The following is an 11,859-nucleotide window of genomic DNA, read 5'->3' on the forward strand; positions in this document are numbered from 1 at the left end:
GTCTGGGTTGTACCCAGCACAATGGGGCCCTGATCTCAGCTGGGGCGTGTGCAGCACCCAGCACAATGGGGCCCTGATCTTTTCTGGGACTCCTGGGTGGTGCCCGGCTACAAGCAGCAACAACAACAGGACCCAGAAACCTAGTCCTTGTCTATGGGCCCTTCTGCTTTCGGTATCTATGACTCCTCCAGCTGCATGACGCTAGCATAGTGGAATGCAGCCCCAGCAGAGGTGAGGGCAGGCTGTCGAGGTAGCAGCAGCTGGTCTGGATCCTCCCACTTGCGGCCCCAGAGGGGTTTCCTTGGATCCTGCTCCTATCATGATCCCCGGCCTGCAGTCTGTTTGGCTTGAGGTATCTTCAGCACGTGAGTTTGCCCGAAGTCTCACGGCTGCTTGGGGCCAGGCGCGTTCAGCTCAGGATCCTGCTGCTCTGAGCTGGCCAGGGATCTGCCCCCGGTTTCCACGCATGTCCAAGGGCAGCAGATTTGCCTGACGTCATCTTCCCAGGTGCAGCCAGCACTCCTGCCCCTCGAGCGAGGGCGTGCTGCTGGCTGGCGCTGGCCGAGGCTTCGCTCCCGTCTCCTCCTCCCAGACCAGGGAGGCCAGTGGATTCTCCTGGGTTTGCCTGTGCCCTGGGACAGGGGACACGTGACATCAGGCAGTGGCACTGACTCTGAGCGAACGAGGCAGGTCCCCTTCTCAGTCAGGCCACCAAGCAGCCTCTGCTCTTCAGGGGAGTCCTGGAACAGCAGGTCCCGTGGCCGGAGGCCCCAGTGATGGGCACAGTCTGAACGTGCAGAGTGAGCTGCCTCACCAGGAGGTGATTGGCCAGAGAGTGATTAGGGTATGTGGGTCCAGGTCTGTTACACTCGAGCCCCTCTAGGTCCCTCTGCAAGTGTAAAGCGGCCTTAAATGGAGCAGAAGACAGAGACCCGTCAGCCAGGGTGGAGCTGGCACATGGGCCCTGCTCCCAGGCCCGACCACAAGGGGCAGATGGTCGTGTGGCCGGACTGCACTGCAGCTATTCTCTGCCCCAGGGCCTATGGGGGAGGTGGATTGGGGGTGTGGCCGGAGCACACTGCGCTGTGGCTATACACTGCCTCCCAGGGCCCATGGGGGGAAGATCGGGCATGTGGCTGGAGCGCACTGCGCTGTGGCTATTCCCTGCCCCACAGGGCCCGTGGGGGGCGGATAAGGGGTGTGACTGGAGCACACTGCCCCGTGGCTATTCCCTGCCCCACAGGGGGCGGATAGAGGGTGTAGCCGGAGCACACTGCCTTGTGCTATTCTCTGCCCCAGGGCCTGTGGGGGGCAGATCAGGGGCATGGCTGGAGCACACCGCACTGTAGCTATTCCCTGCCCCACAGGGCCCACGGGGGGCAGATCGGGGGCATGGCCGGAGCACACTATGCTGTGGCTATTCTCTGCCCCAGGGCCCTAGGGGGCTGATCGGGGGAGTGGCCAGAGCGCACTGCCCTGTGGCTATTCCCTGCCCCACAGGGCCCGTGGGGGGCGGATAAGGGGTGTGGCTGGAGCACACTGCCCCGTGGCTATTCCCTGCCCCACAGGGCCCGTGGGGGGCGGATAAGGGGTGTGGCTGGAGCGCACTGCCCTGTGGCTATTCTCTGCCCCCAGAGCCTGCGAGGTGCAGAAGGCAGCGCCACCCTGGGGCTGCTCTAACTTACAGCAGCTCCTGGCAGACCCCAGATCACCGCAGGGAGTGCAAAGGGCTCTGGGCTGGGGACGCCGCTGGGGTCAGGCCCGGCCCCGGGAAAGCGGGACACGCGCTGCAACCCACCCGGTGCCCCGCTCCCCTCTGCCGTGATGGGGGGGGCCGCCCCGCCCAAGATGGCCCAGGGAGGGGGGTGGAGCCCGATGCATTGTGGGTGCCGCCCATGGCAGCAGCAGGTGAGCGAGGAGCCGGGGGAGGGCAGCGGCTCCGGGCGCGGCGCAGGCGGCGGATGCTCCGGCCCGGCTGCCAGGTGGGTCCCGGCGGGGCTGGGGGCTCTGCGGCGCTGGGCGCCAGACAGGTCGTGGCCGGCCGGGGCGGGACGCGGTGCGGAGGCAGCCCCGGGAACCGGCCGCGCAGGTCGGAGCCCCCGCGGCTGCCCGAGCGCAGGAGGGGAGGGGGCCGTGTGCGCCACGCGTGTCCGTGCTTCCAGCGTGCAGCCGTGCGGGGCGGGCATGCAGCCAACGCGTGTCTGTGCCCTGCTGGGACTGGTGCGTGAGTGTGCGCAGGAACCTCCCCTGTGGGTGTGTCTGTGCACGGCCCGTGTGTGTGCGTGCACGGCCCCCGTGCATCTGTGCAAGCACCCTGTGTGTGCACGGAGTCTGTGTGTGCGGGCGTGCCCTGTGGCTGGGGCATGTGGTGCTTCTTGTACTTCTATACGTGTGTGTACAACACCCAGCAGGGGGACGCAGTGCGTGTCACCTTGGCACTCACCTGTGCCAGGGCTGAACCGGGGGTGTGTGTGACACGGGCACGTGCCAGGCTGTGGCTGGGCATGCGTGTGCCGTGCTTGTGTGCACAGTGGCTGGCGTGTGGGGTGCCTCTTGTGTTTGTGCTTGTGGGGTGTTGCTGCTCACCCGTGTGCCCTGCCTGTGCATGTTGCTTGGTGACTGTGCCGCGCCCGCTGTGCTGCAGGCCAGGCCGGTTAGTGCAGGCTGGCGGGACCAGTTCTTGGGGCGGGGAGCAATGCGGCACCTAAGGTGCACCCCTCCCTCCCCAAGCTGTGAGCAAGTTGGGGCCCTTCCACCCCTTTACAGCTCTGGGCCCCGCCCCTGTTTGGGTTCGCCCCACGTCACCCCAAGCCTTTGGGCATCGGTGGTGGCGAGTCGTGGTCCCTATGGCCACAAGCCAAGGCTGAGAGTCAGGAACGGGTCTGCTCCTCTGTAGCTTGGACTCCTCCCTCGTGCTCCCCTGTCTGGCCTTCCGTGCTGCCCCCAGTGCCACTGTGTCAACCCCCCCGGGTAGCCTTCTTGGAGACATGGGTCACCCTGGAGGTGCCTGTCCCTGCACAGCCAGGTCAGCCCCAGGTCCACTCTTGGAAGGACAAGGGCTCACTCCCTGTCCCAGCCATGGGTGCCCCCCTTTGGGCAGGTCGCCCACCCGCAGCGGGGCTGCCAGCTCCAGGGCTGAGGGGTGTGTGAGAGATGGGCTCAGGAGCCAACTGGGCTGGGGGCAGAGGATGCCAGCGCTCAGGGTGCCCTCTCCCTGCAGGCTCAGCTGTGCCATGTCCCTGATGGTGGAGGTCGGCGAGAACCAGCCAGGGAGGATGACGGCAGATGACATCATTGCTGGCACGCGGCAGGTGGTGAAGGGGCTGGAGGCTCTGCGGAGCGAAAACAGGGGCATCTCACAGCGGCTGCAGGAGGCCCTGATCCAGGGCCACGGGCAGGAGGAGCCCCTGGGGAGCCAGGCCCTGCAGCTGCTGGAGGAGAAGTACGACCTCGTCCGCAAGTCCCTGGAGGGGATTGAGCTGGGGCTTGGCGAGGCAAAGGTACCGGCTGTGCTGTGCCAGCGCCCCAGTGCGGCAGAGGGGCTGCGAACAAGGGAAGGGCATCTGGCAACAGGAGCGCTGACTCTGGGGGGCTGCTTCAGCCCCACCTTTCCCAGCAGAGGGTGCTGGAGGGGGCAGGGTAGTGGGTGCTAGCTGTGGTGGGAGCTCCCAGCTACTCCAGTCCCAGCTTCTCCCAGCAGGGGGTGCTGTGGGGGGGTGGAGCAGGGCGGTGGCTATATGGGCTTCTCCCAGCAGGGGGCGCTGGGGGGGGGCTGGAGCAGGGCTGGAGCAGGGTGGTGGCTATATAGACCTCTCCCAGCAGGGGGCGCTGTGGGGGTGGAGCAGGGCGGTGGCTATATGGGCCTCTCCCAGCAGGGGGCGCTGTGGGGGGTGGGGGTGGGGGTGGAGCAGGGCGGTGGCTATATGGGCTTCTCCCAGCAGGGGGCGCTGGGGGGGGGTGGAGCAGGGCGGTGGCTATATGGGCTTCTCCCAGCAGGGGGCGCTGGGGGGGGGTGGAGCAGGGCGGTGGCTATATAGACCTCTTCCAGCAGGGGGTGCTGTGGGAGGCAGGGCAGAGGCGCTGGCTGTGTCGGGAGCTCCCAGCCATCCCAGTCTCTCCCAGCAGTGGGCGCTCTGGGCTGTGGGGCAGGAGGGTGGCTGTGGGGAGCTCCTGGCCATCCCAGCCTCTCCTGGGGGGTGGGGCTGCGCTGTGCGGTGGCCAGCACGGCAGGCAGGGGGGTTCGCTGCTGAGCTGTGCCGTGCCGTGCCCTGCCCAGATGATGATCGCGCTGTCGTCCCACATCGGGGCGCTGGAGGCTGAGAAGCAGAAGCTGCGGGCGCAGGTGAAGAGGCTTTGCCAGGAGAACCTGTGGCTGCGGGAGGAGCTGGCGGGGACCCAGCTGCGGCTGCAGCAGAGTGAGGAGATGGTGGCACAGCTGGAGGAGGAGAAGAAACACCTGGAGTTCATGAACCAGCTGAAGCAGTATGACACCAAGGAGGAGCAGGTGCGGCCCAGACTCCCCTGGTTGTGGGGGGGGGGAGGGAGAGGAGCAGGTGGGCCCAGACCCCCTCCCTGGCTGCACAGTATCTAAGTTCCCACCTTTGCTGGCTGAAGCCTCGGGAAGGGAGGAGCCTGGGCCTGGCCAAGCGGCAGTGGGGGGCTGAGATCTCAGGGGCATGTGGGTGTAATTTGGGGAGCCCAGGCATGGGGGGTGCTGGGCTGTGAGGTGGGAGTGCTCAGCCCCAGCTGCCTTCCCCCTGTACCCTCAGCCGGAAAAGGACGACGCCCAGAGGCGGAAGGATAGCCTGGCCTCCCTGTTTGCCAGCGACGAGGATGAGCAGCGGCAGGGTATGTGCCGGGGGGAGCCCCAGGCAGGGGGGCTGTGGGGTGTGGGCTGTAGGCTGTTGGTTCGGGCCTGGCTCCCTGCCCCTCAGCTCTGTGAGTGCACCCCAGGATCCCTGCTGTCCGCCCGGGCGCTGACCCACTGGGTCCAATGAGCTCAGCCCCGCGGTTCTGCCAGCGCGAGGGCAGCGACCCGGTGCCTGCTCCCACCAGCGAGGTTTAATGGTAACAGTGGTAACAAAGTGCTGAGAGAAGGTTTGAACCTGCCTATCCTGCACTGCCTGTCTGCCCACTCTCCTGTGCACCCACCCTGCCTGTCCTGCTGCCCCATGCTGCCCTCCTGTGCACCAGCCCTGCCTGCCCTCCTGTCTGCCCCCCCTCGTGTGCACCCGCCCTGCATGTCCTTCTGCTCCATGCTGCCCTCCTGTGCACCCGCCCTGCCTGCCCTCCTGTCTGGCCCCCCTCCTGTGCATCCGCCCTGCATGTCCTTCTGCCCCATGCTGCCCTCCTGTGCACCCGCCCCACCTGTCCTTCTGCCCTGCGCTGCCTGTCTGCCTGCCCTCCTGTCTGCTCACCCTCCTGTGCACCCGCCCCACCTGTCCTGCTGTCCTGTGCTGCCTGTCTGCCTGCCCGTCCACCCTCCTGTGCACCCGCCCTGCCTGTCCTCCTGCCCCATACTGCCCGCCCACCTGTCTGCCCACCCTGCATGTCCTCCTGCCTCGTACTGCCTGCCCACCTGTCTACCTGCCCTCCTGTGCACCCGCCCTGCATGTCCTCCTGCCCCATGCTGCCCTCCTGTGCATCCGCCCTGCCTGTCCTCCTGCCCCATACAGCCCGCCCACCTGTCTGCCCACCCTGCATGTCCTCCTGCCCTGTACTGCCTGCTCACCTGTCTACCTGCCCTCCTGTGCACCCGCCCTGCATGTCCTCCTGCCCCATGCTGCCCTCCTGTGCACCTGCCCCACCTGTCCTCCTGCCCTGTGCTACCCTCCTGTCTGCCCGCTGTCCTATGCGCCCGCCCCACCTGTCCTCCTGCCCCATACTGTGCACCTGCCTGGCCTAGCCATCCACCTGCCTGCCTGCTCGCCGTCCTATGCACCCACCACACCTGTCCTCCTGCCCCGCAGGTGCGCAGTGCAGGGCAGGACAGGTGTGTACCCACACCTGTCCTCCTGCCTGCACTGCGCACCTGCATGGCCTAGCCATCAACTTGTCTGCGCACCCTCCTGTGCACCTGCCCCACCTGTCCTGCTGCCCCACGCTGCCTGCCCATCTGTGTACCCGCCACACCTGTCTTCCTGCCCTGCGCTGCCCACCCTCCTGTGCACCCGCCTCAGCCCATCCTGCACTCCTGTGCTCTGGCCCACTCTGCCCATGCTGTCCCCCTGCTCCGCCTTGCCCCGCCTCCTGTGCACCCTCCCACCCCATCCCAGCCTGGGCAGGCCCAGCTTCTCTGCACAGCCAACGGATGCCTGCTCCAGCAGCCCTGGAGAGTCCCCTCTACCCAGCCATTCCCAGGCCGTCCCCAGCCACCCGCCGGCTCTTAGCAGCCCCCCAGCGTTTGCAGTGGGGTGACTCCCACCCCCAGGCCACCTTCCGGACGGTTTTCTTACAGCCCCCTATGATCTGAGCCAACCCATCTGTGCAGTGATGACCCGCAGCTGTCCCTGCCACCTGTCACCGAACAGCCCCACGTCTGCCTCAAACTCTGGGGGCTCCCAGCCAGCCGGACTCCTAGGCAGGGGCGGATGGGCTCCAGATGGGCTCCTCTGCATGTTCCCCGTGGCACCCCTCGCCTGCCCACACCCCTAGAGACAGCTGCTTCCTGGCACCAAGGGGGTTAACACTTTTACTGCCTCCCCCTGTGGGGTTTTACAGAGCCCCTGCCCCCGGAGCCCAGCCTAGCCCGAGACTGGAGCATCCACCCAGCTCCTGGTTTCAGAGTGGGAGCCGTGTTAGTCTATATCACCAAAAACAGCGAGGAGTCCTTGTGGCAACTTAGAGACTAATAAATGTACCTCAGCATAAGCTTTCGTGGGCTAAAACCACTTCGTCGGATGCATGGAGAGAAAAATACAGAAAAGCTTGTGCCCAAATACATTTGTTAGTCTCCAAGGTGCCACAAGACTCCTCGTTGTTTCAGCCAGCTCCAGCTGCTGAGTCCAGGACCCTGGGGCAGTGAGCCAGGGATGAGAGGAGGGCTGGAGGGAGGAGGCGGCCCGGGGGCAAGAGGAGTGTGGGGATAGGTGTGTGGGAGGGGAAGGGGACCCGAGGGGAGAGGAGAAGGGAGAGGAGGGTCAGTGAGGGTGGGAGAAGTTGGGTCGGTGCGGGGGTGTAGGAGGGGAAGGGGGCCTGGGGTGAGAGGAGTGTCGGGATAGTGGGGAGAGGTGGATCTGGGGGGGTGGCCCTGTGGGGAGAGGAGGGAGCCCTGAGGCGTGGAGGCTTCTGCCGACTTAGCCCCATCAGTTGGGGAGCTGGGTGAGGGGCACCCTGCCGGGGGGTCTTTGCCCCGACTCCCCCAGCTGTGCTAGGCCCTGGGGGTTGGGGGGCGCTGACCCTGGCTCTGTCCTGGTGGGTCGTCCCTGAACTGGGCGCAGGACGGCTGCCGGGGCCTGGGGCTCGCGGGCGCCTCCCTTCACTGCTGCTCTCCGCAGGGAGCCAGCCGACCAGCACAGCCATGGCAGCAGCACAGCAGGGTGGCTACGAGATCCCGGCGCGGCTGCGAACGCTGCACAACCTGGTGATCCAATACGCCTCACAGGGGCGCTACGAGGTGGCCGTGCCACTCTGCAAGCAGGCGCTGGAGGACCTGGAGAAGAGCTCTGGGCACAGCCACCCTGACGTGGCCACCATGCTCAACATCCTGGCGCTAGTGTACAGGTGAGGGCCGCAGCCAGTGGGGCAGGGCCAGCCCTCGCATCTCCTCCCCCATGGGCTCCTGGCTGATGCACGGTGCAGCCCCCCGGGGCTCAGAGACACCCCCAGCCAGGCATGTGGCAGAGCTGCCTCCAGCACTGAAGGACACTGGCAACGCCATGTGCAGAGAGAGGCTGGCAGAGGCCTTGGGGCTTGTCCCGTGTGGCTAGCGGCACGTGGCCTGGGCGGGGAGGGGTCCCAGGCCTGGCTGGTATCTGGGCAGGGACCGGGGATCCAGGTGAAGTGAGGGTGGGGCAAGCTCCTGGGTGACACCGCTGCTTTCTGCCCTGCTGCAGGGACCAAAACAAGTACAAGGAGGCCACGGACCTGCTGAACGATGCCCTGGACATCCGGGAGCAGGCTCTGGGCGTGGAGCACCCAGCGGTGAGTGCCAAGGGGGCGGGGGGGGTCTCCCTGGATCAGATATCCTGGGACAGTGGGTCCCCCAAATGCAGCTGGAAAAGGGGAGGGGCCTCCCCATCCCAGTGACTCTTGGGTCCAGCACGGTTTCCAGGCACGGGCCCTGAATCCTTCTCTGGAGAGATGGGTCCATCGCCAGCCACTGCCCACAGAGTGCAGCAGGAGAGCCCCTCGTCAGCCTGCTCCGCTCCCCACAACGCCACTGCTGGGGGGGGCTAGAATAGCCAGGAGCTCCGCCCGCCTAGCGCCCCCTGCTGGGAGAGGTGGAGCTAGAGTCCTCTGGAGCTTCCCCCAATAGCACCCTTGCCCCCCTCCCCACAGCGCCCCCTGCCGGAGTAGCCAGGAGCTCCCCACACAGCCAGCGCCTTGCCCCCTCCAGCACCCCCTGCTGGGAGAGGTGGGGCTGGAGTAGCCGGAAGCTCCTCCCACAGCCAGTGCCCTGCCCCACCCCCTAGCGCCCCCTGCTGGGAGAGGTGGGGCTGGAGTAGCTGGGAGCTCCTCCCATCAGCCAGTGCCTTGCCCCCCCCCCAGCGCCCCCTGCTGGGAGAGGTGGGGCTAGAGTAGCTGGAAGCTCCTCCCATCAGCCAGTGCCCTGCCCCCCCCCAGCGCCCCCTGCTGGGAGAGGTGGGGCTGGAGTAGCTGGAAGCTCCTCACACAGCCAGTGCCTTGCCCCACCCCCTAGCGCCCCTGCTGGGAGAGGTGGGGCTGGAGTAGCTGGAAGCTCCTCACACAGCCAGTGCCTTGCCCCCCCCCCCGCGCCCCCTGCTGGGAGAGGTGGGGCTGGAGTAGCCGGAAGCTCCTCACACAGCCAGTGCCCTGCCCCCCCCAGCGCCCCCTGCTGGGAGAGGTGGGGCTGGAGTAGCCGGAAGCTCCTCACACAGCCAGTGCCTTGCCCCCCCCCCCAGCGCCCCCTGCTGGGAGAGGTGGGGCTGGAGCTGCCTGGAGCTTCCCCCATCAGCCAGCTCCTGCCCCCTGCCCACAGCGCCCCCTCCCAGGAGTGGAAGGGTGTCTGTGGCATGTCTGTGGTTGGGGTGCTCCCTGCGGGAAGGAGACGCGTGTCCGTGCTGGTGCATCTGGGCCCTAATGCTGCCCCCTCCCCTGGCAGGTGGCCGCCACCCTGAACAACCTGGCCGTGCTGTATGGCAAGCGGGGCAAGTACAAGGAAGCGGAGCCGCTGTGCAAGCGGGCGCTGGAGATCCGCGAGAAGGTAAGGCCGCCCTGGCGGGTGCAGCCAACCACAGCCCCTTGGCCTGGCCCCATCCCTGACGCTCTCCCTCCCCTCCCGGGCAGGTCCTGGGCCCCACGCACCCCGACGTGGCCAAGCAGCTCAACAATCTGGCGCTGCTGTGCCAGAACCAGGGCAAGTTTGAGGAAGTGGAGCGGTACTACGAGCGGGCGCTGCGCATCTACCAGAGCCAGCTGGGCCCCCACGACCCCAACGTGGCCAAGACCAAGAACAACCTGGTGAGGGGGGGGATCTACAGGTGGGGGAGGAAGGGCCCATGACTGCCCCGGGGGGAGGGTCTGGGAGAGGAAGGGCCCATGACTGCCCCTGGGGGAAGGGGAGGGTCTGGGGTGGGTGAGGGGTTGGAGTACTGGGGGAAGAAGGCCCATTGCTGCCCCTGGGGGGAGGGGGAGGGTCTGGGGGGCTCCTTGGTGGCTGGCTGCAGGGTTTCTGCAATTGTAGCATGCGTGGGTGGTGCTGCACAGGAAGGACTAAACTGCCCCTGCTCCCTGGTCTGGCCTTTGAGGGGGGAAATCCGGCCCCGGGGGTGGGGGGCGGCGGCACGCTGGCAGCGCCACCTGCAGCGGCGCTGGGTGAATGAGGGCTCCTCTTCCCGCCAGGCCTCCTCCTACCTGAAGCAGGGCAAGTACCAGCAGGCCGAGGAGCTGTACAAGGAGATCCTCACCTCACATGACCAGGAGCGGGCAGCTGCCCACCACGGTGAGGCCACCCAGCAACGGGGCTGAGCTATGCACCGGAATGGGGTTCGGGGGCAGGTTTATTGCCGGGGGAGGGGGGCAGGGTCTCGGTGTGGGTTCTCTTAATCTCCTCTCTCGTCCAGGTGACCCCGCAGCAGGCCAGAGCAGTGCAGACCCCCTGAGCCAGGTAAGCACCAGGGCCTGTGCAGGGGCCAGGCCCAGTCAGCAAAGGAGGGGCACTATAACCGGCCTGGGGGGCTGCAGCTCCTCCCTGCTGGGAGCTTTGCACACCCCAGCTCGCCCCTGTCTCCCCCAGGATGCCATGGGCAGTGTGCGCCGGAGCAGCTCCTTCTGCAAACTGCGGGAGTCCATCCGGCGTGGCAGCGAGAAGCTCGTCTCCCGGCTGAAAGGCGAGAGCGTCCAGACCATTGACCCCAACCCTGGGTAAGGGGCTCCTGCACCCAGCGCTCTAACAGGCTCGGATGTCCTTGCCAGGGTCACTGGTGCCCACTGGCACCGCTGTCTTTGGCCACTGAAGTGCTCCTTGGCCCAAGGCAGCTGCCCCTGCCAGCCCATGGCTCTGTAGAGCTGCCCCGACCCGTCGCTTGTTACTGCACTTGTGTGCCACCCAGGGAGGGGCCAAGAGCAGAGCCCCACAGGACCCCCATGCCTGAGGGGGTGACCACTCCCCCTTCCCAGCTATGATCTAGTGTCTAATCCAGTCCACGGGGTGACCCTGGGTTGGCAGAGTGCAAATGCTTTCCTGGGAGGGTGGGGGGCACCTGTCAAACCCTGGGTCTGTTCTGCCTGGGGTTACCCTCAGCAGCCAGCTCCACTGCTTTAACACCTGGCACCGCCAGTGCCCCGCTGCGAAGGCTCTAGCCCTTGTGCTGGGTTGGCCTGTCCCAGGGTGGAGGGCAGGCTGACTACCCGCATGCAGCGATGCCAGCTGCTCACCTCACGCTCTCCCCTGCAGGATGAAACGCGCCAGCTCCCTGAACGTCCTGCATGTGGGTGAGAGGCCACCGGTGCCAGCGGCTTCCCCCGCGGTGAGAACTGGGCCCAGGGCCCCAGCAGCTGCCAGGCCAGCAGCAGGGTTCCTGGCCCAGGACCCCATAACTCCCTGCTCCCCTTTATTCCCTCTCCACAGGTGCCCAGCAGGAACCTGAGCGCCAGCAGCAGCTCCCTCTCCAGTGCAGGCTGAGGCACTGGCATGACCAGGCCAGCTGGAGTCTCAGCTCTGCTTGCTACCGGCCCCCCTGCAGCCTGCCCATTAAGCCTCCAGGGAGCAGAGTGCACAGAGCAAGGGGCACTGCTGGCTGCACCCCAGCCAGCCCCCACACTGGCTGCAGTGAATGTGCCCCCCTCAGCTAGGAGAGACCAAGCCGGTGCCTGCCCCCTACTGGGCTGCTCTGGCTCCATAGCACAAGCTGCTCCTTCTCAGGTTGCCCAGGGGCTCGGCCTGGCCCTGCTCCAGCTGCCTTAACTCCCCCCCGATTGCAGGGGCCAGGCTCGCTATTTATTCTATTTATAGGACATGGCAGGTGAGAGCAGAACAAGCACAACGTGAATAAAGGTGTTTAGCGACTGCTGGCTCTGGGTCTGTGTCAGGCCTCAACCCCGGGAAGAGGAAAAGCTCCCTGGCCCCTCTGGGAGGCAGCAGGCCGGTACTGTTGCCACCCAGGCCAGGGACCCCCTCACCAGAGGTGTAGCGCAGGGCCCTAGCCCCCCCCGTTAAAATCCTGCAGGTTGGGGGAA

The 11,859-nt window shown here is 66.6% G+C and overlaps 1 protein-coding gene across 4 annotated transcripts; it reads left to right on the forward strand.

Moving 5' to 3' along the window:
• The first annotated feature begins 781 nt into the window (after positions 1 to 781).
• Positions 782 to 11,688, forward strand: KLC3 (kinesin light chain 3). Of its 4 annotated transcripts, XM_030544627.1 has the most exons (13): positions 1,905 to 1,982; positions 3,221 to 3,500; positions 4,277 to 4,504; positions 4,770 to 4,848; positions 7,497 to 7,722; positions 8,055 to 8,142; positions 9,284 to 9,385; positions 9,469 to 9,642; positions 10,024 to 10,123; positions 10,245 to 10,288; positions 10,418 to 10,545; positions 11,078 to 11,150; positions 11,252 to 11,688. In XM_030544627.1, the coding sequence occupies exons 2-13, from the start codon at positions 3,234 to 3,236 to the stop codon at positions 11,303 to 11,305; spliced, it is 1,563 nt and encodes a 520-aa protein (XP_030400487.1). In that variant the 5' UTR covers positions 1,905 to 1,982; positions 3,221 to 3,233; the 3' UTR covers positions 11,306 to 11,688. The 4 variants fall into 4 exon arrangements, with proteins under 4 accessions (XP_030400485.1, XP_030400487.1, XP_030400484.1 ...); XM_030544625.1 differs by lacking the exon at positions 1,905 to 1,982 and adding an exon at positions 782 to 844 and having other exon boundaries at positions 11,078 to 11,688; XM_030544624.1 differs by having other exon boundaries at positions 11,078 to 11,688.
• The last annotated feature ends 171 nt before the right edge of the window (positions 11,689 to 11,859 follow it).

Source organism: Gopherus evgoodei, unplaced genomic scaffold (assembly GCF_007399415.2).
Source record: "Gopherus evgoodei ecotype Sinaloan lineage unplaced genomic scaffold, rGopEvg1_v1.p scaffold_34_arrow_ctg1, whole genome shotgun sequence".
Taxonomy (NCBI): domain Eukaryota; kingdom Metazoa; phylum Chordata; order Testudines; family Testudinidae; genus Gopherus; species Gopherus evgoodei.

What these genes read in the sequence shown, in the direction of transcription:
- KLC3 (XM_030544625.1), top strand. Translation starts at nt 3,234, where the DNA reads ATGTCCCTGATGGTGGAGGTCGGCGAGAACCAGCCAGGGAGGATGACG. An exon ending in TGGGCGTGGAGCACCCAGCG is followed by an intron (nt 8,143 to 9,283) that starts GTGAGTGCCAAG and finishes CTCCCCTGGCAG; the next exon opens with GTGGCCGCCACCCTGAACAA. An exon ending in CCAAGACCAAGAACAACCTG is followed by an intron (nt 9,643 to 10,023) that starts GTGAGGGGGGGG and finishes TCTTCCCGCCAG; the next exon opens with GCCTCCTCCTACCTGAAGCA.